The sequence below is a fragment of the Haliotis asinina genome, chromosome 13 (assembly GCF_037392515.1).
Source record: "Haliotis asinina isolate JCU_RB_2024 chromosome 13, JCU_Hal_asi_v2, whole genome shotgun sequence".
NCBI classification, from domain to species: domain Eukaryota; kingdom Metazoa; phylum Mollusca; class Gastropoda; order Lepetellida; family Haliotidae; genus Haliotis; species Haliotis asinina.
The window spans coordinates 18,318,494-18,344,399 of record NC_090292.1 but is presented as its reverse complement, the minus strand read 5'-3'; the positions used below and the strand labels follow the sequence as shown (position 1 = coordinate 18,344,399).

General features: G+C 42.0%; 2 protein-coding genes across 5 annotated transcripts; one reads left to right on the top strand and one right to left on the bottom strand.

Moving 5' to 3' along the window:
* Nucleotides 1–3,157: 3,157 nt before the first annotated feature.
* Nucleotides 3,158–25,534, bottom strand: LOC137260118 (cholinesterase-like). Of its 4 annotated transcripts, XR_010954732.1 has the most exons (7): nucleotides 25,210–25,317; nucleotides 10,778–10,904; nucleotides 10,301–10,391; nucleotides 8,312–9,787; nucleotides 8,015–8,178; nucleotides 6,086–6,189; nucleotides 3,158–3,263 (listed from the first exon to the last, which is right to left on the bottom strand). XR_010954732.1 is itself a non-coding variant. In XM_067797819.1 (6 exons), exons 4-6 carry the CDS (start codon nucleotides 9,784–9,786, stop codon nucleotides 6,152–6,154), a joined length of 1,677 nt encoding a protein of 558 aa, XP_067653920.1. In that variant the 5' UTR covers nucleotide 9,787; nucleotides 10,301–10,378; nucleotides 10,778–10,904; nucleotides 25,210–25,534; the 3' UTR covers nucleotides 5,945–6,151. The 4 variants fall into 4 exon arrangements, 3 of the variants coding, with proteins under 3 accessions (XP_067653920.1, XP_067653918.1, XP_067653919.1); XM_067797819.1 differs by lacking the exon at nucleotides 3,158–3,263 and having other exon boundaries at nucleotides 5,945–6,189; nucleotides 10,301–10,378; nucleotides 25,210–25,534; XM_067797817.1 differs by lacking the exon at nucleotides 3,158–3,263 and having other exon boundaries at nucleotides 5,945–6,189; nucleotides 25,210–25,342.
* On the top strand, nucleotides 16,818–21,298 carry LOC137259750 (acetylcholinesterase-like). The gene is made up of 4 exons (XM_067797350.1): nucleotides 16,818–16,913; nucleotides 18,183–19,661; nucleotides 20,754–20,917; nucleotides 21,112–21,298. Exons 2-4 carry the CDS (start codon nucleotides 18,184–18,186, stop codon nucleotides 21,147–21,149), a joined length of 1,680 nt encoding a protein of 559 aa, XP_067653451.1. The 5' UTR covers nucleotides 16,818–16,913; nucleotide 18,183; the 3' UTR covers nucleotides 21,150–21,298.
* Nucleotides 25,535–25,906: the final 372 nt, after the last annotated feature.

The following is a 25,906-nucleotide window of genomic DNA, read 5'->3' as shown; positions in this document are numbered from 1 at the left end:
TGAAATGTATGACTTGTTTACGATGGGTGGAATGTATATCACCTCATTATGTTTTATAACAATCTTTATATCAATTCTAATTAATCCAGGTAACACATTTTCTTAACATAACACTGTATGGATGTAGTATACAAACACACTTTCAAAACTAATTGTCATAGGAAGGGACCAACTTCAAAGTTTTGAATGTTTGATTTTCTCGTTGCGAAAACTGACCGGCTTCCAAAAGTTTCATCCAGACGTCATACTATTTCTATAGTGAAGAGGCGAACATGTGAATTCCAAATAGTTTTTTCCAGATGATTTGATTGTGTGGGACTAAAGCATTGTTTTGTGTTTTGCAAACATTGTTAAATAAGAATGGTGTATTGTTTGTTTCATGCGTAACAAACCTTCAGTGCAGTATAACTGTCTCTTGGTTTACTTCTTCGAGTCTCATTTAGGAGTTGATGTAATGTACCAGGCACTCGCTTCATAACGGTGTTAGTAACGACATCGAAACGTCGCTCATCGAAACGTGTGCATCCTTAGAACTATCTCCGTTGTGTCGTTTGATTTATATGGAGGAAGATATTGACCCAAACATAATATTCAGCTTTCACTATAGGCCACTGGTTTGTACAAGTAGTATTTAACTCACGTGTAAATATCCTATTCAAAATGCCGCGCAATAAAGTAAAAAGTATCAGAGAATTCAAGGGCAAACACGTGTGAGTATTCAGAAATTGTAAAGTGAGTGAGTATGGTTTTACGCAGCTTTTAGCAACAATCCCGCAACATCACTGGATCTTCGGTGTGATGAGCGACCGCTTTAACCACTAAGCTACAACACGACCCATACAGTAAAGTGAGGTAACTATATATACTTCACCATAGGTGGCGAGATGGTATTATTAACACTAGAATAAAAATGTATCGATGGGCAGGGTGACATATACGAAAGATGTTTAGAATAAATATAATATACTGAAAGAAACAAATATAGGATAACTGTAACATTCAAGCGTTCCTTTAATGTTTCCAGTTTTCTTCACCGGCCTTGAATAGCGCTGGGAGGAAATGAGAAGAAATAAAGAAACATTGCCATGATGTTCCCTTATTTGTTTTTCTCAGTATATATGTGACTAAGCATATAAAGCTAAAATCGAGTTCTACTTTTCGTGTTAACCCTTGACGTAACTTTTAATAAAAGCGAAATTTTATTACATTTTGCGTATAACAATTTACGTCAATATTTATTACAATTTACGTTGCTATTACAGTTTACGTTTTCACTACAATTTACGTCAAGGGTTATTACAATTTGCTACAAGTATTACAATTTACGTTTCTATTAAAGTTTATGTTGGAAGAGCCTGAGTAAGTCTAGGCATCTCAACCCCAGGTTTTTATCAGATAAAGAACAGCCCCGCCGTAGCACAGCTGTTTTTTTGAAGGGGGGTATAAAAAACAACACCGCACGTGTTTCACTTGACTGGCTCTTTTGAGTAGCACATGGGCCGTTCATGGCGAGAGCCTTCCTAAAACGTGATACATTACACATTATGGTCTCTAGAAACAGCTCCGTCTTCCACCATTATCTGTATTGCAGGCAATCGTTTTTCAACAACATGAAGGTGCTCGTCTTACAGAGGTTATCAGACAATCGATATTTTAATGGTTTTAAAATTTAACAGAATGTCTTTTCTCATCTCTCACCCCGCACCTGACCCCACACGTGACCTCTGAACGCTACACTTCGTATGTACACATGAAAACGCTGTTGAACCAGTGATTCATCATAAGATAACCACATTTGCGTAAAATGTGTTTGGAACCCAGCCAGCTCAAAATTGTGGTGAGCAGCAGGGCAGGGTTGAACTCTTAATTGGAATTCGTAAGTAGGTTTATTTATAGTCTTTATCAAGATGTTTAGCACTAGCTAGGCTGTATGGGACATGGCGCCGACTGCACTAGCTATAGCCACACTTGTATCTACACACACACTTGACACACGCCTCCACACACATATATTTCGTCACACACACACACACACACACACACACACACTCGCAACACACGTCACACACACATACTCCACACACACACACACACACACACACACACACAGTCGCCACAAACAAGAGTCACTCAGACACTCGCCATATGCACATACTAACACAGACGTCACTCACTCACACTTTATCCATACAGTGCTATGTGATATATAGAGCTATCGCCTCCATGCTCTAGGGAATAAAGCGTCTGCCTTGAGGGTGAAACGTCGGTGGTGAATTTGGCCACGTCTTGACAATGGCTGTTAAAGAGAGATACTTTTTGTTACCCTGCCTGGTAAGACTAGACAGTTCGAAGCTGATATACAATGATGGAACAACGGCATCTTATATCATTAGTCTAGCACTGTGATACCCGTGAAGGTCACGGGGTAGAATAAGCCTTCAGCAACCCATGCTTGCCACAAAAGGCGACTCAGCTTGTCGTAAGAGGCGACTAACGGGATCGGGTGGTCAGGCTCGCTGACTTGGTTGACACATGTCATCGGTTCCCAATTGCGCAGATCAATGCTAATGTTGTTGATCACTGGATTGTCTGGTCCAGACTCGATTATTTACAGACCGCCGCCATATAGCTGAAATATTGCTGAGTGCAGCATAAAACTAAACTCACTCACTCACTGTAAACGTGTTCCTGTTGTGTATCCATTTTTATTACACACGAGTTTTGAATATCTGTATAAGGTAATTCTGGTTATTTGAAACAAGTGTTGTGTAACCAGTTGAAAGTTGTCCAGCGAATGTTGCATAACCAGACTAGGTTATTCAACGATAGTGATGTCATAGTGTCGAACTTTTGTTCCCACCTCGATTTTAAGTTAAAGTTAGGATTCCATTCAAGTGGTTTACGACTAAATGTGTAAACCAAGCAGGACATTAGGTTTCTTGATTATTAAACAATCCAGTTTTTGTGTACTGGGAATTAGTACTATTTTTCAATTGACTATTTTGTTTAGTTATTATCATCTGTAAAGTAGTCGTGACAGAGTTATCTCCCTTTTCTTTTCTTTACATCCGACATCGTTTGCTTCATTTGTCATCTGCCTCATTTGTCCCACTGTCTTCCTATCTTGTGTGCAATAAATAGATCACAAAACACAAAACTGAATAATGAATATGGAAAATATTCCAACTTATTTATTCTCTCGGCCGCCGTCACGTGATCAAGCGCTACGAGTTGTGTCGGGAATGTTGTGACAAGACGGACACCTGCAACAGTGAGTTTTGCTCTGTTAAGGAAGGAATAACCAACATGACAGCTGTCGGCACAGGCTTGTCGTCCCTGGTCAAACAGTGGGTCCAACGACGCCAGCAGTATCGACCCTGTCGTCAACGACAGCTACACTAACTACAACAACAACCACTCCCATGACAACTATGCCTACCACAGCTCTACGACGAATGCGAGGAGATGTATGAAAGTGCTGAAGAGTCAGTGAGTGAGTTAATTTTATGCGGCACTCAGCAATATGTCATCTATACCGAGTCTGGACCAGACAATTCAGTGATCAACATGATGAGCATGAATCTACACAACTGGGATACGGTGACGTGAGAACCAAGTCAGCGAGCCTGATCCCGTTATTCGCCTCTTACGACAAGCATGGGTTACGGAAGATCAGTTCAACACCTCTTACTCATCTCCTCTACATGGATGACATCGAGCTCCTTGCCAAAGGATAGACCAATTTGAAAGAACAGGTTCTCCTTGTCGAGCCCTTCTCTATAATGATATTGGCATGACATTTGGACTTGACAAATGTAATACTCTTCATTTGAAACGTGGCAAGGTAACCAATGATGGATCGGTCAGGTTACAAGGGGGAGGAGTTATTGAGCATCTCGTGGAAGATCAGGCCTACACCTTTCTTGGAATGCAAGTTCGAGACAAGCCCAGAATGCCCAGATTCAAGGTAAACTTCGGGTCGAGTATAAATCTCGTTTAAAGAAAAATGCTAAATGCTCGAAACAAGGTCAAAGCCACCAATACGTTTGCTGTGCCAGTCCTCTCCTATTCCTTTGGAGTAGTTGATTGGATACAACAGGACATCCAGAGTCTTGACCGCCTGACCAGAAGGATCATGTCAGAGCACACCACCCTCGTTCCTCTCTTAATCGTTTATATATGCCAATCAGTTCGGGAGGACGGGGTTTGATTAATGTGGAGACTCTTCATGACAGAATTTTATTGTGTACTTTTGCACATAATTATTTATCGGATGATCCTCTGGTGATGCATGTCAAGACTCACAATGAAAGCAAGGAACTCCACAGCTATTTTAAGCGTGCCAAGGTTGTTGGACACAATTTGAAGTTTGAAGTTGATTTTGTTGATGGCGATGTACCGCTGGACGGTACAGTGATGGGAGTAAACCAGGTGAAGTCCTTCACCAAGTCTGCTCAGAGTCGGTCATTTGTTGAGAAGCTGTCTGAGAAGCCATTGCATCGTGTGTACATGCAGTGTGTGGATCAGAACAGCAATCCAACTGACTCCTTCGCCTGGATGAAGTCGGCTGGTCTCAAATGTGAAACTGAGGGCTTCCCACTCGTAATCGCCAGAATGTGATTCTTAAAGAAAATATGAATATGAAATGTCGTCTTTGCAATGAATTCACAGAGACTGTCCAACACCTTGTCAGTGGATGCCCTTCCTTGACACAAACAGCTTATCTTAAGACATGATGGCGTGGCTCGCTGCTTTTACTATCGTCTCCGCCATGCCTGTGGCTTTGACCCCGAGGTCCATCCATGGTACGACCCTGAATATGTCCAGGGCGTCCTGGAAAATGATGCTTTTAAACTTCTCTGGAATAGGCCAATATACAACCTGAGACGAATTCCACCCAACAATCCTGATCTTGTCCTTTTTGATAAAACAAATGAAATTATTTATATCATTGAATTTTCTGTCCCTTTTGACAGCAATGTTATTGGCAAGATTCAGGAAAAGCATGATAAATATGCGGACCTCGCCTTTGAAATGTATCGTTTGCATCCCAAGTACACTGTCGTCAGGCACCCCATTGTTCTCGGTGCCCTTGGTTTGGTATCTCCTGATCTCTTGGCGCAGATCACGAGAGTGCCTGGGTAATGCAGAAGGCTGCAGTGTTGGGGAGCCTTCATATTCTCCGGAAAGTTCTTGGTGGGTTCGACTAGGCAGTGTTTCCCGGGAGAAGTCCCATTCGCTGCCCGGGCTGCGTGTAGCGGGGACAAGGGCCCTGAGCTGATGATGAGCCTTACCGGCCTGACTGTGCCAGGATCACCTGAACCCTCTCTGCTGCATTTCAATCTTACTCTGTAAATAGTAATACAATGTGCCGTTGATACCTACATCGTAACATATGTTATATTTGGGATTACACTTTCTTAGTAAAACACAAATTTTAGTTGTTTTTTTTAAGTAGATTCGAGCTGGGATTCGAACCAGCACCCTCAGACCTCAGAGTGAGGCATCTATTCGCCAGCACACAGGTCAGCCGCCTAACCCGCCCAGCTACCGCGACCTCCGGGACGTTTTATCTCCTTTACATGGATGACATTGAGCTTCTTGCCAAAGGGGATGCCAATTTGAAAGAGCAACATTCTCCTTGTCGAGTCTTTTTCTAGTGATATTGGCATGACATATGGACTCGACAAATGTAACTCTCTTCATTTGAAACGTGGCAATGTACTTAATAAGATAATGCATCAGTCAAGTTACAAAAGGGAGGCGTTATTAACATCTTGTGGAAGATCAGGCGGACACCTATCTTGGAATGCAAGCTCAAGACAAGCTCAAGAATGCCCAGAGTTAAGACAAACTTCAGGCCAAGTATGAAGCTCGCTGAAAGAATATAGAAATAAATTAGTAGTTAATACTCATTTCAAACTTCAAGTCAATCACAATAACGTTTGTCTTTGAATATATTAATTTATTTACATACATATATTGACTTTCTTCAACTTGACTTGCTTGACTATACTAAAGAGGAAGTGAACATGAAACAGTGAGGAACATGGTAATTATTCCATGAAGCTTTTGATAGGCGTACAGATTGAGGTTGGTGACTGTGGATGTGACTGTGACTGGTGGGTCTGATTAGTATGATGCTGTCCTTTCATCCTCTTGTGCAGTACTCCTGGCCTTCCTGTGGGTCTGAAACAAAAATGATTTCATTGTTTGCATAGCTGCGCTTCAGAATCAGTCATACAGCCTTCGACACGGACAGGGACTTTTGTCATCTATCAAAATCAATTGTGTTGGCTGGTGAGTGAGGTGTACTCAACGTTGCTCTGAAGAGTATTTCAGTTCAGCCACTACGTGTGAGGTCCTTGATGGAGGATGGCCCAAAAATGATGCATGTATCAGACATAATATTCTATTAAAAAGTAGGGGATATTCCATTTTGCGATCATACCATTACCCAATGCCAATGCATATGAGAAAAAGTAATATATATCCATACAGGTGAAACGTTTCCCAAGTAATGGAAGACATGGTCACATTTTCCCTTAATGTTTCTTCCTCATCTGCTTCCTCCTTGGTTTCATCAGTTGCATTTTACCAATCTTGTAAATCCAATATCCCCTACGTTGTTGAATGGTTATAGTTTGGGTTAAAACTGACATCATAAACATCATAAATTCCATATTTTAAACTTAAACTGAGAGTGAGTGAGTGAGTTTATATTAAACGTCACATCGGCAATATTTCAGCCATATTGTGACGAGAAGCATTAATATTACACATAATAGTGAATGGTAAAAAATCTGTCTATAAAGGACAGCAAAACAACTAGATTATCACGGACTGATATTTAAAACTAGTAATTAAATCTATAACAGATAAACTACAGCGGACGTTGCAATATAGAAACGGGCTATAGACCGCCAACCACTGTAGGTAGGCCACCATACCAGGGTCCATGGGGACAGTACCTTTGCTACCTGTATGGACTCTAGATATAATTTACATGATCTACTCAGACGCTGGCGTTTGTAGGGACGTTTAGCCAAAATTTTAAAAGAGCATATATACTGAGTTTAAATGGGGTAAGCAAAACTTAAACTGTGAACTTTTTGGGACTGACGTACCCTCTCAGGAGGACAATAATTTTAGAATACGTTAACCCCCTTTGGGGATACAGCCACTAATATTACCGGTTGCTAATTTTGACATTGAACTATTTATCCCTCGTGATAGAGAATTCAATACAGCCAAGCAGGATATGTTTGACCGCAACTCACTCATGAACCATCGAAGGGAACATACATACATAGACATTTTGGATTGTACACATTGTTGAACGTCTCAACATGAATCTGTATATGGAAAGATATAAACATGACCATACTGCCACGAGGCAGTGTCAAACGTTGTGCAGCAATGTTTCAAGGGACACCAATCTTAGCTATTGCCTTTCACCTCACATTACATTTCGAGTCACAAGAAGACCCGTTTTGGGTGTGGTCACTTTAAACTTTGGACACTCCCTGCCTGACCCTTTCTTTCAAGTTTTTATTCCCATTACAATGACTGCTCTTATGTCATGTGCCTTTGAATTGTTACTGCCACTCTACTGGAATATTGCTGAATGCGGCATAAAAGTATACTCAATCAATCACTCTTCCAAAGTGGCATCTTTCCAGAGATCGTATTCATTTGAGACTTTTCTTGTGAATTTTAGAATACAAATGGTAATTTCATCGTATTTCTTTCTGTTTTTTGTTTCTTGGTTTCACACATAATCCTCTCACAGTGAGATTCTAGGTTAACTATTTAGTTTCAGTCTTCTAGTCAACAACTACTGTTATAAAGTCTGTCTGTTTCAACCACTCAACTGTGTAAATTAAACCAACGAAACAACACTACTTATCATTGTAAATATTCAACCAAACAAAAGAAGCATCCAAGTCACTTCTAAGAACATTTAACCATGTGTACCAGCAGCCCATGTTTCATCATTAACATATAATATTACCTTTAGAAATCATGGGTAGAATCCTGTTGATGAAGACACATTCGTGGTGGAGTATCCCGTGTCCTGCTACTAATTTGCTGCCCACGTCAAGGGTCATGTAGGAGAGATCAGTGTTGTCAGAAATAGGCCATTTCACCATGACGGGGACCGGAGCGTTTGGATCCCTGGATACAGATAAGAAAATCTCCAAGAAATCTTGATTTTCTTTAAAGAGATTTATTTGTGGTATAATTTATTGACGGGTGAGGAAATAACGGTTTATGACAGTGTATTTCACTCTGTCATTCACGCACTCACCCTGACTTGGCAAAGTTGGTCCAGTACGTCATGATGGTCCTGCTGAGTTCCGCCTCCTCCTCTGTACATCCCAAAGACTTTTCCAGAGCCCAACCAAACACAAAGTCAAGCTCGTACGAATGGGTTGCTCCCATCCACTGTGGATTCGGACTAACTGATAGTCGGTGATTAAAACTATAGACATAGGTGGGGTTGGTCGGAGAGTACAATCTGTCAAACTCAAGATGAGGACACCTAAATCCATTGTCCGAAGTTGCGCGAGTCACTACATCAAAATAGTCAGTGTCCTTTAGAGGGACTTTCTGACTTTCATAAAACAGACGCATAGGCTGTCCAATGTCTGTTCCAGTGAGAAAGTCAAATGAAAGAAAACTGTCATATTCTTGACGACTTAAAATCAGTGTTTCCGGTAATGTTGATATGTTTCTCATCTGCTTCAATGTCCTTGCAGAGATCAGTGTTGTCTCATCTTTAGTAAAGCCATGCAATACACTGGTCTGTTTGATGGAACCAGTGGACAGAAGACTCTTGGGGTCATCAGGCAGGAAATACCCATCCACAACCGGAACAAATGCCATTCCTTCGTCAAATAAACCTAGCTGAAGGTCTGCCATAATTTGTGCATCTGCTGTCTTCAAGCAGTCATATATATCAGCATCAGTTGATGATGAAGGACACTGAAGGAGATCGGCAAATCTCCTAAGTTTCCGTTTTGCTGTTTTGGGCACGGTGTATGCCCACGGGCAGTTGAGGGTCCCACTCTGTGGGATTGCTCTCTCAAACAGGTCACGTGACAGAGGTGATGCCAAGTGATGAGTGACGCTTGCACCTCCAGCACTTTCACCAAATATGGTCACCCGTGTTGGATCTCCACCAAAGTTGGCAATATTGTCCTTCACCCACTGTAAAGCTAATTTTTGATCCATTAAGCCCATGTTTCCAGGGATGGTATCTGGTCCAAGGTAGCTAAACCCTAAAGGCCCCAATCTGTAATTCATTGATACAACGATGACGTCATTCTCTGCTGCAAGGTATTTTCCTTCATACAGTGGTATTCTTGTAGATCCACTATAAAAACCTCCACCGTAGATCCACACCATCACTGCCAGATTGCCACCATTGTCTGATGGCGACCACACTGTAAGATGAAGGCAATTTTCACTGTAGTCATCGGGGGTCTTTCTGTAAACCTCTGTAGCAAAGTACACATGTTTAGGTTGAATGCAAGATGGCGTTGGATTCTGTGCATCTCTAACTTCCGGTCCCCATGAATCTGAAGGCTGTGGATGCTTGAAGCGGAGATCACCTATAGGAGGTTTGGCATATGGTATTCCATAGAATACGTCAAGGGATTTGCCCAACACTGACAGGCGTTGTCCTAGAAGTGGGCCATTCAAAGTTGACACTTTCTGTGTTGTCGTAACATGCAGGACCGCCACCAGCGTGACAAACGCAAGTCTCATGGCTGTTGCCATTCTGGAAAAGCATAACTAAACATTTAAATTTACTTTCTTTTGTTTCTTTTCAGTGCATGTTGCTGGTTAATCTCAGGAATACTAATGTGATACTACTAAGTACAAGTCAAAGTACAGTTGAGCGTGATTGCGGTGAAACAACGACGGCAGTGGTGTCTTGCATTCTGTGCACATCATCGTTTAGCCACTCGAAAAACAGATACAGATCCCCTCCATATAGTTGGAATATTGATGACTGCGGCGATGAACTGGACTCACTCTATCTATCTATCTATCTATCTATCTATCTATCTATCTATCTATCTATCTATCTATCTATCTACCTATCTATCCATCCATCCATCCATCCATCATCCATCCCAACGTCCTACTTGTTTGCATTTATGTGCAGCCTCAGTCCTCAAAGAGAAACTGTTATGGTCAAATGAAATAAGATCGTCAGTCATCAGTTATATTTCGGACAATCTCATACTTCAGTGATAAAACAGAAAATCATTTTTCAACACACACTTACCTTGTACTTGACTCTACAGTTGGACTCTGGACACTGCACTGGGGTGTACAGGCAAACGCGTTGGTAAACAGGTGTTATCTGACAAGATGACCTGGTTTGTGTGACATAGTGTAAACGTGAGTTGAATAAGGATTGGGACGACCTGATTATACACTGTTATAAAAGAAGGTTTTTTTATTCAAGATGAAAACACAATGATGAGCGCAAGTGGCTCGCATTGTTGCGGAGTATATGGCCAGTGTATAGGGCTTGTATCCGTACAGTGTATATAGCCAGTGCTTGTAACCTTACAGAGTATGTTGCCAGCGCAAATGGCTGGTATTCCTACAAAGCATATAGCCAGCACAAATGGCTCGTATTGTTGTACGGAATATGACCAGTGCAAATGGCTCGTAAAAATATTTTGAGTTTTTCACGCACAGATTCTGATTTAAGTAATTATAGAAAAATTACCTTGAGATAGAAATGAAAACATACCTGTTAAGCTTCTCATAGATCGAAGGTTGGAAATTTAAATTAGAACGCTTTCAACTGGGTCGATGTAACGTGAGCTGTGATTGGGTAGCACATTGTTTGAACTGCGTCGATGTTTGAACTTTATAGTCTGCAATGTATAAGCGAAGTTGCACCACACAATCAGCATGTCAGAACAACAGACGTCCATGTAAAGCTCTCAGTGCGAGCAGGGTAGATGCTAAATCCAGTGAAGCACTCGCCGTTTCAGATAACAGTGGGCCTAAAATCGGAAACGCAAGGGACAATCAACCTATGATAGGTAGAACCATCTGAAACATGGTTGTTTTGTGCACTATCCTTTAGTCAATGCTATCTTTAAGTATATCACTTACTCACTGGTTGAGTACAATGACTAAATTTACTTTTGTGGATAGTGAGTGAGTGAGTGAGTGAGTTTGGTTTTACGCCGCTTTTAGCAATATTCCAGCGATATCACGGCGGGGGACACCAGCAAATGGGCCTCACACGTTGTACCCATGTGGGGAATCGAACCCGGGTCTTCGGCGTGACGAGCGAACGCTTTAACCACTTGGCTACCCCACCGCCCCTTGTGGATAGTGACTATTTAGTTATAGTAGTGTAAGTTAACGAAGTTATCCGCTCCATGGATCCAGTTCTGAGTGTGACCTGAATCGTTGTTTAAATGAAATACTCATATGTGTGATACTGTATTTGTTTTTACATACTTTGTTCGTAAGAAAAGGACTGGATACAATTTACATCCATACAAGATGAACAGAAAAGGACAGAAAGATAAGGAACCGTAAAACAACTGTCTGAATTGAAAGAATCTACTTGACCGACAAATGTAAGTTTGAACAATTCTAAATATGTTTCGACTGAACTGAATTACGTTGCCATAAAGTAGTAACCCACAGATTGTATTGCTGTTGACAATACCGTGAAATTAGCCACTCCTCTCAAAACTGAAAATAATTAACATTCAAATAAATAATTAGAAATATTTCCTAAAGAACAACTAGGGTTATCTTCAATGCATACGCGAATTACATGACAATAACATCGTGATATTATATTTCTCCATGTACGTGGATAATGTTTCAACAGTCGACATCATTAGCAGACATATGTACTATACAACTGACTATCGGGTAATCCGTTACTTGTGACGGTCTTTGAGGTATTCTCGCCTCTGGTGGTATCCTCTTTTGCCAGTCGGGCAAGCTTTATATTTAAAGAATAAGAGGATTATGAGGCATGGTCGACTGGGTTTGTTTGTTTAACTAATACGACATGTCATTCACCAGTAGAAGGAAAGACTGTTGAGTGGTAACATTACTTTTTCCCCATGTTATCTACACAATTCCATGTTCTCCATGCATCTCCACGTTCCCCACACATCTTCATGTTCTCCATACATCTCCATCTTCGCCATACATCTCCATGTTCTCCACACATCTCCATGTTCTCCACACATCTCTATGTTCTCCACACATCTCCATGTTCTCCATACATCTCCTTGTTCTCCACACATCTGCATGTTCTTCACACATCGCCACGTTCCCCACACATCTTCATGTTCTCCATACATCTCCATGTCCCCCACACATCTCTATGTTCTCCACACATCTCCACGATCTCCACACGTCTACATGTTCTCCATACATTTCCATGTTCTCCATGCATCTCCATGTTCTCCATACATCTCCATGTTCTCCACACATTTCCATGTTCTTCACACATCGCCATGTTTCCCACACATCTCCATGTTCTCCACACATCTACATGTTCTCCATACATTTCCATGGTCTCCATGCATCTCTATGTTCTCCACACATCTCCATGTTCTCCATCCATCTCCACGTTCCCCACACATCTTCATGTTCTCCATACATCTCCATGTTCCCCATACATCTCCATGCTCTCCACACATCTCCACGATCTCCACACATCTACATGTTCTCCATACATTTCCATGTTCTCCATGCATCTCCATGTTCTCCATACATCTCCATCCTCTCCATACATCTCTATGTTCTCCATATCTCTATGTTCTCCACACATCTCCATGTTCTCCATGCATCTCTATGTTCTCCATACATCTCCATGTTCTCCACACATCTTCATGTTCTCCACACATCTCTATGTTCTCCATACATCTCCATGTTCTCCATGCATCTGTATGTTCTCCATGCATCTCCACGTTCCCTACACATCTTCATGTTCTCCATCCATCTCCATGTTCCCCATACATCGCCATGTTCTCCACACATCTCCACGATCTCCACACATCTCCACGATCTCCACACATCTACATGTTCCCCATACAGCTCCATCTTCTCCACACATCTCCACGATCTCCACACATCTCCATGTTCTCCACACATCTCCACGATCTCCACACATCTACATGTTCTCCATACATCTCCATGTTGCCCACACATCTCCATGTTCTCCATACATCTCCATGTTCATTACATATATCCATGTTCTCCATACATCTCCATGTTCACTACATATCTCCATGTTCTCCACACATCTCCATCTTCTCCACACATCTCCACGATCTCCACACATCTACATGTTCTCCATACATTTCCATGTTCTCCATGCATCTCCATGTTCTCCATACATCTCCATGTTCTCCACACATCTCCATGTTCTTCACACATCGCCATGTTTCCCACACATCTCCATGTTCTCCACACATCTACATGTTCTCCATGCATTTCCATGGTCTCCATGCATCTCTATGTTCTCCATGCATCTCCACGTACCCCACACATCTTCATGTTCTCCATACATCTCCATGTTCTCCATGCATCTCCATGTTCTCCATACATCTCCATTCTCTTCATACATCTCTATGTTCTAAATACATCTCCATGTTCTCCATGCATCTCTATGTTCTCCATACATCTACATGTTCTCCATGCATCTCCATGTTCTCCACACATCTTCATGTTCTCCATACATCTCTATGTTCTCCATACATCTCCATGTTCTCCATGCATCTCCATGTTCTCCATGCATCTCCATGTTCTCCATGCATCTCCATGTTCTCCACACATCTTCATGTTCTCCATACATCTTTATGTTCTCCGTGCATCTCCATGTTCTCCATACATCTTCATCTTCTCCATACATCTCTATGTTCTCCATACATCTCCATGTCCTGCACACATCTCTATGTTCTCCACACATCTCCATGTTCTCCATGCATCTCCATGTTCTCCATACATCTTCATGTTCTCCATACATCTTTATGTTCTCCGTGCATCTCCATGTTCTCCACACATCTCCATGTTCTGCACACATCTCTATGTTCTCCACACATCTCTATGTTCTCCACACAGCTCCATGTTGTCCATACATCTCTATGTTCTCCATACATCTCCATGTTCTCCACACATCTCCATGTTCTCCATACATCTCCAAGTTCTCCACACATCGCCATGTTCTCCACACATCTTCATGTTCTCCATACATATCCATGTTCTCCATACATCTCCATGTTGCCCATACATCTCCATGTTCTCCACACATCTTCATGTTCTCCATACATCTCCATGTTCTCCATACATCTTCATGTTCTCCATACATCTCTATGTTCTCCATACATCTCCATGTTCTCCACACATCTCCATGTTCTCCATACATCTCCATGTTCTCCATACATCTTCATGTTCTCCACACATCTCCATGTTGCCCATACATCTTCATGTTCTCCATACATCTCCATGTTCTCCATACATCTCCATGTTCTCCATACATCTTCATGTTCTCCATACATCTCCATGTTCTCCACACATCTCCATGTTCTCCATACATCTCCATGTTCTCCATACATCTTCATGTTCTCCACACATCTCCATGTTGCCCATACATCTTCATGTTCTCCATACACCTCCATGTTCTCCATACATCTTCATGTTCTCCATACATCTCTATGTTCTCCATACATCTCCATGTTCTCCATACATCTTCATGTTCTCCACACATCTCCATGTTGCCCATACATCTTCATGTTCTCCATACATCTCCATGTTCTCCATACATCTTCATGTTCTCCATACATCTCCATGTTCTCCACACATCTCCATGTTCTCCATACATCTCCATGTTCTCCACACATCTCCATGTTGCCCATACATCTTCATGTTCTCCATACACCTCCATGTTCTCCACACATCTCCATGTTCTCCATACATCTCTATGTTCTCCATGCATCTCCACGTTCCCCACACATCTTCATGTTCTCCATACATCTCCATGTTCCCCATACATCTCCATGTTCTCCACACATCTCCACGATCTCCACACATCTACATGTTCTCCATACATTTCCATGTTCTCCATGCATCTCCATGTTCTCCATACATCTCCATTCTCTCCATATATCTCTATGTTCTCCATACATTTCCACGTTCTCCACACGTCTCCATGTTCTCTACACATCTCCATGTTCTCCACACATCTCCATGTCCTCCACACATCTCCATGTTCTCCATACATCTCCACGTTCTCCACATATCGCCATGTTCTCCACACATCTCCATGTTGCCCACACATCTCCATGTTCTCCATACATCTCCATGTTCATTACATATATCCATGTTCTCCATACATCTCCATGTTCACTACATATCTCCATGTTCTCCACACATCTCCATGTTCTCCACACATCTCCATGTTCTCCATACACCTCCGAGTTCTCCATACATCTCCATGTTTTGTTGGATTTAAAAAAAAACCAGATTATTATTGAAACGAAGATAGGTATTGGTGAATTGGCTTTACAACTTACAAGAGCAGCTTTGATCTTAGTAAACATAGAGAGAGTCTACCTTGTTGTTAACTCACTTGCCCGCCCAAACTACTTCACTACGTAACTCATGACAAGTGAGTGCCATATTACATGTCATTGACGTGTCAAATTGACAAGACGAATAACAAATCACAGACATGATCTCATTGGACACTGTGGAAGGTATTCCCCGGAAGTTCAACCAATCAAAGCCCAGTTTAGAAATACAATATCACAATCAGTAATAGGATCGATATGTGAAACCACCATGAACGATCGTTGTAAGACAAGAACTGACTTCCACACCAGGGATATGCCATCCTCGATATCTCCAGGGTATACGTTCGAGATATCGAGGATGGGGATATGCAAACTACAGCCAAATAATGATTGTTAATTATAGTAAAACAGTGGAGCGCAAGTTAAAGTGTGTAAATATGATTATCTGTTATGTAAATGATATTAATGTGTAAGCCCATGGGCATGTTCGCACGCAAAAGATTTGGATTACATATTTATAATTGTTTTCTCTACGTACTCGTACAAAACCTACCGCGAACGCTGACTTAGTTAAAATTATGTCATCCTACCCCCATTGCTAAGACTGCATGGTCAGAGTCCCCCTGTGTCCACTCGTAATCAGGCTCGCGGCCTGATTGGATGACTTGTAAATTCTCAGCCTGAAGTCAAGCTACGCCCAAAAATAACTGTTCACACGAATTTAGTGATTATTATGTACAGTTAAAAAGTAGGAACTATTTCATTTGGGTGACTGGGAACGGAGTTGTATGATTGTATGTGAATTTAGAAATGGTCAAAGTCATTGGACTGAGAAGGGAACGCCGGTCATAGGACTGCGTTCTGGTCGTCGGACTGAACGCTAGTCACTGGACTGAGCGCTGATCATTGGACTTAACGCTGGTCATTTGACTGAACGCTGGTCATTGGACTTAACGCTGGTCATTTGACTGAACGCTGGTCATTGGGCTGAGTGCTGGTCATTGGCCTGGTCATTGCTATCCATTACGACTACATTGAAAAAATTAAGCCATTACGCCGGTATTCGTAGTGTGTACATTCCAGCATTGATGAAATCGCAAGATGAAACAACAAAACTGTTGTGCAACCCTCAATCACTTATGCGCGCGTTGCTTCACTCATTCTAAAACCACTTATTCAGGTTAACAGAGTCATTCCGCGCTCACCTGTAACTGAGATTGCGTATGTCTTACTAACTAGGTCATGACGCGAGTTGCCACTTGTCTAACAGCGTCTATTTGTGCACCCCAGTGCGGTGTGTTGAGTCCCAACTGCCGAGTCAGGTACAAGGTAAGTGTGTGTTGAAAAATGACTTTCTGTTTTATCACTGACGTATGGCATTGTCCGAAATGTAGCCAATGGCTGGGAATATTACTCCTCTTGACCATAACAGTTTATCTTTGAGGACTGAGGCTGCACATAACTGCAAACTAACATTATTGTCAGCCCCCTACCCTTACCTCATACGACTCACACGTTGTTGGTCAAGATTACAACATTCATTGTCTCAGTGAAAATGGTGGGCACATCCATGCACAACCATATTTCAGGGTTTCGATTTGTTTTATTACAACTGTGAAACATATGGTAACAAACGCGGAATATATCAGGCTGAATGCGACAGTGAGTGAGTGAGAGTGAGAGAGTGAGAGAGAGAGAGGGGGAGGTGTAGGGATGTGGGGGATGAGGGGTGGCGCTTCACTAAGATTTGTGCATTTATTTTGATGAGCTCTCTGGATTTCCTTTTCTGGAATATGTCTGGACTTTCATCAAATCCACAGGATACAATGTCTTTAATCTAGGATTAGAAGACATATTTTCAGATTATGCGTCTATTTGTAATGGTACAGGCAGAATATCAACGTGTGGTAGAATTTCTGGAAGGACAGTGGTTACAATTCGAAAATAGTTAAGAAAATACATGAAAAGGTCAAGAGTTACAGACCTATCCACCCGGAGGGCGCTCCGTGGTAGGAAGAACTTAGCCCACAATGTACGCAATAAAGTTTGCTTTGGAGAGGGAGAGACAGAGCGGGAGAGGGGGGGGGGGGGGTAGAGAGAGAGGGGAGAACAAGAGAGAGAGGGAGAGAGAGGGAGAGAGGACAGAGAGAGGGAGAGAGAGAAAGAAAGAGAAAGGAAAGATAGAAGAGAGAGAGATTAGAGAGAGAAAGAGAGGAGAGAGAGGAGAGCGAGCAGAGGGAGAGAAAGAGAGGAGAGAGAGAACAAGGAGTAGAGAGATAGAGAGAGAGATTAGAGAGAGAAAGAGAGGAGAGAGAGGAGAGCGAGCAGAGGGAGAGAAAGAGAGGAGAGAGAGAACAAGGAGTAGAGATATAGAGAGAGAAGAGAGAGAGAAGAGAGAGAGAAGAGAGAGAGGAGAGAGAAGAGAGAGGGGAGAGGGAGAGAGAGAGAGAGGAAGAGAGGGAGCTGAGCGAACTACAACTAAATACAACACCATTTTTACTTGCACCTATTAGTATAACACGTCCTGATATTAAGTAGGAACTTGCATTAAAAAGAAACAAAGAAAGTAAATTTAAATGTTTAATTATATTCTTCCAGAATGGCAACAGCAATGAGACTTGTGCTTGTTACGCTGGTGGCGGTCGTGCATATTGCGACAACACAGAAAGTGTCAACTCTAAATGGCCCACTTCTAGGACAACGGGTGTCAGTGTTGGGCAAGTCCATTGACGTATTCTATGGAATCCCATATGCCAAACCTCCTGTAGGTGATCTACGCTTCAAGCATCCTCAGCCTTCAGATTCATGGGGACCGGAAGTTAGAGATGCACGGAATCCAACGCCATCTTGCATTCAACCTAAAGACGAGATCACATCTCCAGACGCTTACAGAGAAACCCCTGATGACACCAGCGAAGACTGCCTTCATGTTACAGTATGGGCGCCATCAGACAATGGTGGCAATCTGGCAGTGATGGTTTGGATTCACGGTGGAGGTTTTTATAGTGGATCTACACGAGTGCCACTGTATGACGGAGAGTACCTTGCAGTAGAGAATGACGTCATCGTTGTTTCAATGAATTATAGATTGGGGCCTTTAGGGTTCAGCTACCTTGGACCAGATACCATCCCTGGCAACATGGGCTTGATGGATCAACGACTGGCCTTACAATGGGTGAAAGACAATATTGCCAACTTTGGTGGAGATCCAACCAAAATTACCATATTTGGTGAAAGTGCTGGAGGTGTCAGCGTAGGACATCACGTGGTGTCACCTCTGTCACGTGACTTATTCCAGAGAGCAATCATGCAGAGTGGATCTCCGATTTGCCCATGGGCTTACACTTTTCCACACACAGCCAAACGGAAATTGAAGCGGTTGGCTGATCTCCTTGGATGTCCGTCATCTTCAACTGATACAGATGTCTATAACTGTGTAAAGAAAGCAGATGCTCAAACTATGGCAGATCTCCAGCTTACTGATTTGTTTACTGAAGGTCTTGCATTTGTTCCAGTAGTGGATGGGCACTTCTTCCCTAACGACCCCAAAACTCTTTTGACCTCTGGCTCCAAGACGCAGGTCAGTGTAATGCATGGTTTTACCAAAGATGAGTTAACATTCTTTCTGGCAGTTGCTTTGAAGCAGATGAGGAACATATCTTCATTACCGGAAACGTTGATTTTAAGCCGCACAGAGTATGAAAGTTTTCTTTCCTATGACATTATTGCTGGTAAAGGATTTGAAGAACCCCTTCTCTTGTTTTATGAGAGTCAAACATCCCCTTTAAAGGACACTCACTATTTTGATGTCATGACTCGCATGATGTCAGACAGGGATTTCAAGTGTCCTCATCTTGAGTTTGACAGATTGTACTCTGCCGCTAACCCTACCTATGTCTACAGTTTTAATCACCGATTGTCAGTTAGTCCGTTTCCACAGTGGATAGGAGCAGCCCACTGGTATGATGTTGAGTTTGTGTTTGGGTGGGTTCTGGAAAGGTCTCATGGATGTACAGAGGAGGAGGTGGAACTCAGCAAGACCGTCATGACCTACTGGACCAACTTTGCCAAGTCAGGGTGAGTGAGTGCAAGTGAGAGTGAGTTAGAGCGAAGTAACTGATATACCGAGTATGAAATCTACGCTTTTCACAAGCTCGGAACAGATCTAGAGAGGGAGTGAACAATCCTTTACTCGGTCTTATATGGTTCGTTTATATTTATATGTTCAAACAATATCACCTCAGATATAATTAATTCCCAGAAGTAGTGTATGCACCGACAATAGTTAATCCTCAAACACACTGCATCCATAATGTGCGATGAATGGAGATTTAATGGCTTCTCTTTCTCACATGTTTACGATGTCTCAAGCACCTTTCTGTAACTCCCGCTGTTTTTTTCTAAATTTCATGTCCTAAAAACATACTCATCTAAGACATTTGAGTTTTTTTTATTTCCATGTGTATGGGCCCCAACACTGTTGTTTCAGTCAAGGTGGACTGATTCCCAAACAGATCGATCTGTATTGTTTCATTGAAGGTATATATCTTTATGCAGCAACCCGAACACACGGGTGTTAGCCAAGTTATGATAGTGTTGGTCCTATTCTACATACGTACAACGTCTAAAACCAGCTGTTTCTGGATGTGTCGAAACAACACACGCGCTCACTCATTTTGAATGATACCAAACACCAAGTTTAAGACCTTTAAAGTTCTCATATTTTTGTCAGGAACCCGAAAGCATAGCACAAAAAAACAGATGAAACAACCTTTATTGTTCTCATGTGTGCAATTTCCAGATACCATTTATGTCAACCAATATGACATGTTTGTGTCAAGAAGCCATTTTCACTTTCTACAGTTAGCATTATACCAAACAGACTAAGCCGTGAGGATTTTGTCTAGAATTGATTCAGCTCATGCTTGTCGTACCAGGCGACTGATGGGATAGGTTGGTCAAGCACGCTGACACGGTTGAAACAAGTCATTGTATATATCGCATAACATGGATCAATGTTCATGACATTAATCCCTGGTCTGTCTGGGCCAAACTCACTTATTTACAGACTGCAACCACATAGCTAGATTATTGCTGAGTGCAGTGTTACTCAACTAACAAACAGACAAACAATTCCAGCAAAACATTATAGACCTGTTCTATTTACAGGAACCCGAACACTCCTGTCCCCGTCAAGGTGAACTGGCCAGTCTCTGACAACACTGACTTCTCCTACATGGCGCTTGACGTGGGCAGCAAGTTATCTACAGGACACGGGGTAGTCAACCACGAATGTGTCTTCATCAACAGGATTCTACCCATGATTTCTGAAGGTAATGTTATTATTATTTTATGATTATTATTATTTTTATTATATTTTGCGGTTGAGATGTCGGTTTGGTGTCGGTTGTCGCAATTATACATATTTGATTGTATTGTTGTCTAAAATCCTCAAAAATAGAGGAAATCTATGCCAAAATCTGTACGTCCTCATAGCTCGTGATCACGTCTTCTTTATGTGTTTCAGACCCACCAGACGGACAGGAGTACTGCACAAAAGGATAACAGAGCTGTATCATACTTTTCAGTCATGAGTAGAAATATAAATCCATCATTATTATTTAGTTTTAATGTTGTTTTGTTGGTTATTACTTGTAGGACACCCTGAAATAAAGATCTGTCAACGGCGCTATTGAATAAATAGAAGGATCATATTCTGTTGTTCCGTATTTCATCTATTCAAGCATGATGTGTCCTGCAAGTCAGTTGGTGTACATGCTGTGTCTTGCAAGTCAGTTCGTGTTTATGGTGTGTCCTGCATGTCATTTGGTGTACATGCTGTGTTCTGCAAATCGGTTGGTGCGTATGGTGTGTCCTGCATGTCATTTGGTGTAAATACTGTGTCCTGCAAGTCAGTTCGTGTTTATGGTGTGTTCCACATGTCAGCTGGTGTAAATACTGTGTCCTGCAAGTCAGTTGGTGCATATACTGTGTCCTGCAAGTCAGTTGGTGTACATACTGTGTCCTGCAAGTCAGATGGTGTACATGCTGTGTCTTGCAAGTCAGTTGGTGTTTATGGTGTGTCCTGCATGTCATTTGGTGTACATACTGTGTTCTGCAAATCGGTTGGTGCGTATGGTGTGTCCTGCATGTCATTTGGTGTAAATACTGTGTCCTGCAAGTCAGTTCGTGTTTATGGTGTGTTCCACATGTCAGCTGGTGTAAATACTGTGTCCTGCAAGTCAGTTGGTGCATATACTGTGTCCTGCAAGTCAGTTGGTGTACATACTGTGTCCTGCAAGTCAGATGGTGTACATACTGTGTCTTGCAAGTCAGTTCGTGTTTATGGTGTGTCCTGCATGTCATTTGGTGTACATACTGTGTTCTGCAAATCGGTTGGTGCGTATGGTGTGTCCTGCATGTCATTTGGTGTAAATACTGTGTCCTGCAAGTCAGTTCGTGTTTATGGTGTGTTCCACATGTCAGCTGGTGTAAATACTGTGTCCTGCAAGTCAGTTGGTGCATATACTGTGTCCTGCAAGTCAGTTGGTGTACATACTGTGTCCTGCAAGTCAGATGGTGTACATACTGTGTCTTGCAAGTCAGTTCGTGTTTATGGTGTGTCCTGCATGTCATTTGGTGTACATACTGTGTTCTGCAAATCGGTTGGTGCGTATGGTGTGTCCTGCATGTCATTTGGTGTAAATACTGTGTCCTGCAAGTCAGTTCGTGTTTATGGTGTGTTCCACATGTCAGCTGGTGTAAATACTGTGTCCTGCAAGTCAGTTGGTGCATATACTGTGTCCTGCAAGTCAGTTGGTGTACATACTGTGTCCTGCAAGTCAGATGGTGTACATACTGTGTCTTGCAAGTCAGTTTGTGTTTACGGTGTGTCCTGCATGTCATTTGGTGTACATGCTGTATCCTTCAAGCAAGATGGTGTACATACCGTGTCCTGCATGTCAGTTGGTGTACATACTGCATCCTGAAAGTCAGTTCGTGTTTATGGTGTGTCATGCTGTGTCTGTATGATGAGCACAGCGAGGAAGCCAGTAGAAATCGACATGACGAGATAATAGCCAACAGACATACACATGAATGGGCAATACCCAATGTTCTGTAGGAACAAGAAGGCTGATTTACTCACTCGCACATTTATACACACACTCACTCATTCACTCACCCTGTCATCAACTCACTCAATTATACACATACTCACCCACTCACTCACCGACTCACTAACACACACACTTCCTCATTCAATGTTTCTACTTAAAATGATCTCACGTTCAGAACGAATATGCTTGTTATGTCCAATTAGCCAGGTCTACATGTATGATAACACTCGTGAGATATCAATATGCCGTGTCATACATGTATTTTGGAATCTATATGAGTGAGTGGGTGAGTGATTGCAGTAAATATCCTATATTACTTCGTGCATTTCGCAGATCATCGAACTGAAATACTGTTAAACTCAATCCTGCAGACTTTCACTCATTCACTCTAAAACCATCCACTCCTGAGGTGACATCTCTGTGTGATAAAAGTCATTCAGTTGTACATGAAGTACTACTAAAGCATATGACTGTACGACGTGAACAACATCCTGCACAACAATGTTGCTTGGGACCATAACAGCTTGCGCGAATATGTTTGCATACAAACAGGCCAGTAAACCCCGTCTCTCTTTCAGAGACCTGCATGTTGCATACAAACTAGTGGTTCAGTTAAAGTTACAGCGATATATTCCCTAGAATTTAATTGAAGTATCTGTGTCCATTACCTCGTCGAACGTACCCCTGATTATTCAGCACCAAATGGGTACCAGTAAGGACAAGATGGTGATGAGGCTGTTATCGCGCCTCACTTCATATTTACTGTTTTCGAGCCTGAGTCAAGTATCCTTTGATGGGTTTCAACTTCCTAGGCTTCATGCTGGTCTGTGTCAAACGTTCCTCTGTTCATTCAGCTGGACATGGGTACCAGTAAGGACAACGTGGTGATGTAACCGTGAACACTATCGCGTCTCGGTGGCACAAGGAAATCCACAGGAAGCCCGGGAATGAAAACTGCCCATTAACGGTGTTATTAACAGTGGAAATGTTTGTTTGTTGATTTTCGCCGCACTCAGCAATATTTCAGGGATAGTCCTTTAAGTAATAGAGTCTTGAACAAACATTCCTTTGATCCGCACCATATTCAGTTGGGATAACTTGGGATAAAACTGTTGTTTTGCAAAACGGTAAACCACCCTGCCCATACGATCGCTATAATATTTCGACAAAGCACGTGGTGCTGAAGATCTATTCTAACCCGGATCTTCACAGGTGCTGTGCAAGTACTATCGAAGCACAGTGTAGAGGTAAACAGCAAAGTCAGTATTACATAGTATTCATATCATAGTTAAGTATATGGGATGAAACGTCACGTTATTCACAATAACGAAAATGTCATTCATAAACAGATGTTTCCTTTCATCTGTTAACTGGTTTCAATTTTTCACTGTTATCATTGTTTTTATAACTGCATTTGATCTGACCTCTGTGATTTGTATATATGTGTACGTATCTTCTTCCTGTAACTACTGGTATATATAATATGTCTTGTACTCCTGTCTCTATCACATGAGGAAGAAGGGGCAAGGAGTAGCCCAGAATCGTTGTGTTAAGCAATAAAAAGTTGTCATCCATATACTCGTCTTATTATATTCACTTCTAAATGCCTATCAAGAATTCCAATACAGTGATGACGCAGACAAATGAAAACCAATGCCAACTGAAAACGCTGCTCCAAGCAAGGTTGAGACAACGTAGGCAACCATCTTGCCCCGACCCAGTACAAACCTCTCAAGTCCTAATTAGGATGTACTATGTCCTAATTAGGAAATAATACGTACTAATTAGGACATATTAAGTCCTAATTAGGAGATAAAAAAGTCAGGTTCTGGCACTAGGACGCTTCCGTAACTTCTAAAGGCCCTTCATAGATGTGAATTATGAATGGTTTAATGAAAGACCTTCTGTGTGTATGAATGATACTGAAGCGCATCTAGGCACAATATGAATTGGGCTGTGGTTCAGACCCACCGGAGGGGTAGGAGTATTGCGCAAAAGGATGAACGTACAGAATGAATCTGCAACAGAGTACAGATATATCATATGTTTTGAACACCATCTGGAGTCCACAAACAGCATCACACTAATCAGACTATTGTTAAAATAAAGATACACCATTAACGTTGTTTGCAGGAGTTCCCAGAGTTATTGTCACGTCTTTTGTGCAGCTTAATCACCAGTCACAAACACTTCTACAATCACCCAAAAATCCTTTGTTTTTAACAGTACGTATGAATCGGGGATAAATGAAACGGCATTTTGAGCGTAGCTGTATCTCGACCAGGCCGCCAGGATGATTACGACATGTGCCTCAAAGAAAAGTGATAAATATAGTCGTCAACGAAACCTCATGCACTCACATGCTTGTGACGTACTTGTCTTACTTAGGTTGTGGTTGAACGACTTGGGACTATGATGAAAATGATGATGAAAGCAATACGTTGTTACACAACACTCACTGCTATATGGACTCATCCACTGTAAAAACCATTCACGTCTCGACTTACCAGGCACTTCGGGCTTGGCTGCAACTGAGCTTTCACAGGTCACCCCAACCAGGTCATATCACTGGTTTAACAGCGTCTACGTGCACACCCCACTGCCGTGTCCTCAGTGCAGCTGTCGAGCCTGGTACAAGGTGCGTGTGTGGTTTTCCACTGAATGCCATTGGGGTTCATTGTCCGAAATATAGGTAATGCATCACGAACACTGTTGTTACCTCACGGTTTATCTTTGAAGATTTAGGTTGCATATGCTTGTATGCAAATAGGCCTGTATATTACCTGCTCTTCCCCGGGGACCTCCATCTTGTGTCACTCTGATGATCATACTCACAACAATCATCCAGTTACGTTCTTCGTTTTGATTACATTAGCTGCTGCGAGAGTTCCTTCTTATGTGGATAGGTACATTTCTGACTGAAAGAAGGGTACAGAAATTGATGAACTGATGTGACTGACAGAAACTGATGAATTGATGTGACTGACAGAAGGGTACAGAAATTGATGTATTGATGTCACTGACAGAAGGGCACAGAAATTATACTGGTGTGACGGAGGGACGAGTATGGAAATTGATGAATTGGTGTGACGGAATGAAGGAAGTGGAAATTGATTTGATGGACTGAAGGGCGCATAAACTGATGTATATATGTGACTGCCAGAATGGTACAGAGAAGAAGTGAAGATTATGAAAACTGATGTA